Raw genomic sequence first — 5428 nt, 5'->3', positions numbered from 1 at the left:
CTTTTCAAACTTGCTTTCACTGGGCAAGATGACAAGTATCATTTTTCACCATCTGCCTTCCTTCACTAAAAGGAAAGTCACCTCTATCCAGAAAATGTATGGATATGATGGAATGCTATAGTTTTCATAAAAAGGGACATTTTAAGCAGAGAAAAACAAGAGAGACACACATTATAGCCAGAAGACTTCAGGGGGTAGTGAACCCAAAAGGAAAAACATTGATAAGGGTTTGAATGGACAGCTGACTGGCAAACATGGTTCTTGTTCAAACGAAGCTGGAATGTTCATTTATGCATTGATAAATGGTGTAAAGGGAAAAATGTTAGTAGACACAGGGGCTACGGTTACAATGCTGTCAACAACTTTATGGGACAAGGTGAAAGACCGATTATCATTTGAAATCCAAGAACCTGGAATGAAAGTTTACACAGCAGATGGTGATGAATTAAAGCTGGAAGGTAAAGTCAATATCGAGATGGCAATTGGTAAATATCCTATCAAGACTGTGGCTTTGGTAGCTGATCTTCAGGTAGAGGGTATTCTGATTAGACTTGATCAGACATTTTGATATGATAATAGATGCGAAACGGCACCTTTTGTTACTTAAGGATGAAAGCATCTCTCTTGTGTATGAAGGAAAAATTGGATGCTATAGAGTTGAAGCAGAAGAAACGGTCAGCATACCACCCCGGAGTGAACTTATTATACATGTACCAGGGAAAATATGTACCTTTGACAAGGAGCATCTACAGACCCAAGGTATAGTAGAACCCAAAGAAAAAGAAGATGCTAATAAACCCTTGACTGCTAGAACTTGTGTTCAACCAATGAAGAATAATATTGTGCCAGTGAGATTGTTGAACGTGGAGTCTGAACCAAAGGTAGTGTACAAGAACACAGAGATTGGAACATTTCAAGAAACGGAACAGGTGACCTCAAACTATGCCGGTGAACCAGCAGAGCGGCCCGATATAGAAAATCTGTATCAAGAATCTGTAAAGCATCTTACAAAGAAACAAGCTAAAGAAGTGAAATCTTTTCTCTGGAAGTACAAATCGCTGTTTGCAAAAAGTAACAGTGATCTTGGCAAAACCAATATTGTCAAACACAGGATAGACACTGGAGATGCGAGACCTATAAAACAACCCGTTCGCCGTTCTCCTGCACACTTGTCAAAAGAAATTGAAAGGAATATTGATGAGATGTTAGAGTGCAATATTATAGAACCTTCGACAAGTCCATGGGCTTCCCCGATCGTACTAGTGAAAAAGAAGGATAATACTTTCCGGTTCTGAGTAGACTACAGACGTCTTAATGCTTGTACAGTCAAAGATGCCTATCCCCTTCCCAGGATTGATGAATCCTTAGAACAACTGTCCGGATACAGCTGGTTTTCCACTCTGGATATGTTTCCGGGTATTGGCAGGTGGAACTTGATCAAAAAGAAAGCATAAAACGGCTTTCGCTACACGTAAGGGTTTGTTTCAGTTCCGGGTGATGCCTTTCGGACTTTGTTGTGCACCAGCCACTTTCCAAAGATTAATGGAAATGGTATTGGCAGGATTACAATGGGAGGCTTGTCTGGTTTACCTTGATGATATTATCATCATGGGTAAAACCTTCAATGAAATGATGACCAATTTAGAAAAAGTATTTGACAGATCCGGAAAAGATAGAAAGTGTGAAGAACTGGCCTGTACTAACAAGTGCAACGGAAGTGAGGTCCTTCCTTGGTTTATGTGGGTATTATAGAAAGTTTATAAAGGACTTTGCAACGATTGCAAAGTGCCTACATAAGTTGACTGAAAAAGGGAGACCATTTGTCTGGAACGATGATTGCCAGATTGCTTTTGACCTGTTGAAACAAAAGCTTATAACTACCCCAGTGTTAGGACACCCTGACTTCACTAAAGAGTTTATCCTAGACACGGATGCCAGCAGAGATGCTATTGGGGCTAAACTTTCTCAGGAACAAGAGGGTCATGAGAAAGTCATTGCTTACGCTAGCCGTACCTTGTCCAAGAATGAAAGAAGCTACTGCGTCACTAGGAAGGAGCTCCTTGCAGTTGTTCACTTTGTAAAAGTTTTCAGACATTTCCTTGAGGGACGAAAATTTCGTATCAGAACAGACCATAGCTCCCTAAAGTGGTTATTGAGATTCAAGAACCCAGAGGGCCAACTAGCCAGATGGCTAGAAGAATTAAGTACATATGATATGTTGATTGAACACCATCCAGGAGCACAACATCAAAATGCTGATGCCCTCAGTAGGATACCCTGCAAGCAATGTGGTTTCTTTACTGCATGGGATCAAGAATAGTAATCAAGGTCTCTACATGCAATTAAGAACAATGAGGATGATGCCCAAATGTCAGATGATTTGTCCCTTAAAAGTATTCAAGAAAACGATGCAGATGTTGCATTGATTGTCAAATGGTTAAAGAATGGGACAAAACCAAAATCCGAAGAACTAGCAGGAAAAAGTATTTATGTTCGAGATATTTTAGGGCAATGGGACTTGTTACTGATTCAAGATGAAGTACTGTGCAGAAAGTGGATTGGAAAAGGAAGTCCTATCTTTCAAGCTATAATACCATGGCGCGAGAGATGGAAGGTACTATATTTCTGCCATGACTTCAAAGGGGCAGGACACTTAGGTCACAAGAAGACACTTGAAAGAGTGCAAAGTAAGTACTATTGGCCTGGTTGCCGAAAGGACATAAGAGCGTATGTTGCAGAATGTGAAAAATGTTCCAAGAGAAAAAGTCCGAATGTTACAAAGAAAGCTCCCATAAAGAGAGTTGAATCTGAGATTGCTATGGAGAGAGTGACCACGGATATTCTAGGAGAATTGCCATAGACAGAGACAAGATTAATTGTGGACAAAAAGGTCGAGAGCAAGTCGTCCACGTAGACAGGATAACAAAACAGCACCCTCAGTTACTGAGGGGAGAATCAAGTCCTAGTAAAGTTGTTGAGTTAGATGATCAGAGAAGTCTAGAAAATGATAATAAGATCTCTGATCAAAGAAACGACTTAGGGAATACAAGTGACCAAGTGGAGAAAACATGGTCAGAAACCAATATAGAATCAGACGATCAAAATTATATTTGGTCGCCAGATCTCACAAAAAGGAAACGACGTCCACCAAAATGGATGTCAGACTATGTCAGAGATTAACTAATGTATCAGAAAAACAAATATGTATCGTAATATCAAGTTTTCTATTTGTGAACAGATAGTTTAATATTGTTTTTATTTCGTTTTTCGTAGATTACAATGCCAAAGACAAAGGTAACCGTAAATAAGGGAAGAAAGTGTCCTTTTCTGTCCATATCGTTTTATGAGAGAGGAGGAATTGTCCAAGCACATCGGGGAATGTAGCAAGGACCTGCTGTTTTGCAATTATTGTGATTTCAATTCCACAACGTCCAAAAACTTGAGAAGGCATCTCAAAAGGAAACATGACATTGGGGAAGAAAGAGGCGGCAAGCAAGATGTAGTCCAAAAGGAAAGTTCCGGGGAGGTGTTGTCAGAAAGTGAATCTTGGGTCGGCCAAGATCATGGAGATCTTCGAGGGGTGTTCCCGGAGGATATAAGTGAAAGTGAGAGTGCAGATGAAACAGGCGCAGATAAGGAAGAGAAGGAACTTCTGTGTAGTGATGACTCCAGGAGAGAAGAAGGTAGACTCTATCGTAAACCAACCAGACTTTACACCAGCAAAAGTTAACCCCATTACAGAGGCCACACCTTCTGATCCAGAAAAACAACAACATGAACACAAAGAGTCTCAAACTGAGCCAGTGTACTTCACAGAGAGTATTAAAGTAATCACCAAGTGGGTTGAAGATGGAAAGCAGATTAAGAAGATTGAAAAGAAGAAATTACTTTAAAGTTCGATTATTGTTGACATTCAGAAAGACATTCTGTGCATTTATAGAAAAACTACATAAATATTTGTTACCCTTGCCTTGTTGTTGTTTTCATACGGGACGTATGACTTAAAGGGGTGGGTGATGTAATGAATCAGGGTTATTCCAATCATTGTTACAAGGGATGTTAGGGTTTTTGACATGGAATAACCTGTCTCCCCTACCATGAAATAGACCGGTCCTACGTTGTATATATAGCGGGTATTGGCAGATGCAGTCATTCTATCTGAGAATCCGTTCAGGAGAAGTTCGCTGCTGCAGATCTATTTAAGAAGTGGTCAGGTAAGGGTGATAGGATAAGTGACGACGCTGAATAAGCCGAATCACAGTAAGGTTACTATAGGGCTGAATAAGCCTTATTGTTATAGGTTGCTTCAACTGGTCGACCTCAGTAGCTTTGGCATTAGAAACAAGGGCTGAATAAGTCTCTACCCTAGTGCCAAAGTGAACTGGAGACGCCAGTTGACTAGAGACCTTTGGTTTAGTAACCTGGACCCTTGGTTGGGCCAGTTGTCCGGGAACATTGGTTAGGGGTGAGACAAGTGGTCCGGAGGCAAATTGTCCCTTGACTCTGTTATGCAAATCGTCGTAAATATATTGATTAAGTAAATTGTTAGAATAATCATTGTAAATATATTAATTAAGTTTGGGGCCTAGTGGACAAGATACAAATCATTTGTCTTAATTATTGCACTGCAGAAATCCCGGGTGTAACCGGGTACGTGTCCACTTGAATACAGAGACCGCTCGGCTGGACACACGTTACAGATCTAGCACCCATGATGTTTGTTTACATGAGATAAGATCGAGTAAATGTTTGAAGTTAAAGGTACATTTATTAAATCTGGAATTTTCCATGGATTCCGAGGACTGGAAATGAGGGGATTGCATGGATAAGATGATTAAGCTGGTCGTCAAGGGGGTGTGTCCCCATACCAAACCAGAATATACAAAATAATTTGCGTTCCTTTTTGGAAATCAACCAATGAGAGGCGAGAATAAAAACAAAATTAAATTATTATATGATACTGTAGAGGGATTTCTAAGATATACAATAAATTGTACAGTCGTTTGTTGAACGAATTCGACTGAGACAACCATTTTTCGTCACACTGTGACCTATATAGTGACGACATTTTCGCATTGTGACGTCACAAACAAGGAGAAAAACTTTATTCAGCATATGCTATTTATAGACCTTATGTATGGCTATGTGTGTACCGAATTTCATTCCAATCTGAATTGTGGTTTTGTAGATACAGAGATAGTTCGCGAACTTTTTGATCACCCCTCGTATTGCTAAAATGTTGCTTTTATGGCGTTATTTATGTCTACAACGTTATAAGTTGAACGCACTCAAGTTTACAGTACGAGTATGAATATCTTGACATTTCGAATATGCAAGATCTAAAAGGTGACATAGATGCAAAATTTAGTTTTAGTCATCATTTTAAAAGTAAACTGAACATTAGAGGTCAGACATATTAAGATGATCA

General features: G+C 39.6%; 2 protein-coding genes across 2 annotated transcripts; both read left to right on the top strand.

The window, feature by feature from the left end:
• Positions 1–319: 319 nt before the first annotated feature.
• On the top strand, positions 320–1295 carry LOC134248355 (uncharacterized). The gene is made up of 2 exons (XM_062730759.1): positions 320–458; positions 580–1295. Exons 1-2 carry the CDS (start codon positions 320–322, stop codon positions 1293–1295), a joined length of 855 nt encoding a protein of 284 aa, XP_062586743.1.
• A 2048-nt stretch (positions 1296–3343) lies between these two features.
• Positions 3344–3893, top strand: LOC134248354 (uncharacterized). Its single transcript, XM_062730758.1, has 2 exons — positions 3344–3683; positions 3742–3893. Exons 1-2 carry the CDS (start codon positions 3344–3346, stop codon positions 3891–3893), a joined length of 492 nt encoding a protein of 163 aa, XP_062586742.1.
• The last annotated feature ends 1535 nt before the right edge of the window (positions 3894–5428 follow it).

Source organism: Saccostrea cucullata, unplaced genomic scaffold (genome assembly GCF_032062105.1).
Source record: "Saccostrea cucullata isolate Sc308-1 unplaced genomic scaffold, CSIRO_AGI_Scuc_v1 ctg20380, whole genome shotgun sequence".
Lineage (NCBI taxonomy): Eukaryota > Metazoa > Mollusca > Bivalvia > Ostreida > Ostreidae > Saccostrea > Saccostrea cuccullata.
Note: the sequence above shows the minus strand (reverse complement) of the source record. Positions and strands in the feature narration are given on the sequence as shown.

Excerpts from the sequence above, each read along its gene's own strand:
- LOC134248354 (XM_062730758.1), top strand. The coding sequence starts at position 3,344 with ATGAGAGAGGAGGAATTGTCCAAGCACATCGGGGAATGTAGCAAGGAC. Across the intron at positions 3,684-3,741 it reads TGACTCCAGGAGAGAAGAAG|AGGCCACACCTTCTGATCCA; the intron begins GTAGACTCTATC and ends ACCCCATTACAG.
- LOC134248355 (XM_062730759.1), top strand. The coding sequence starts at position 320 with ATGTTAGTAGACACAGGGGCTACGGTTACAATGCTGTCAACAACTTTA. Across the intron at positions 459-579 it reads TGATGAATTAAAGCTGGAAG|ATGCGAAACGGCACCTTTTG; the intron begins GTAAAGTCAATA and ends ATATGATAATAG.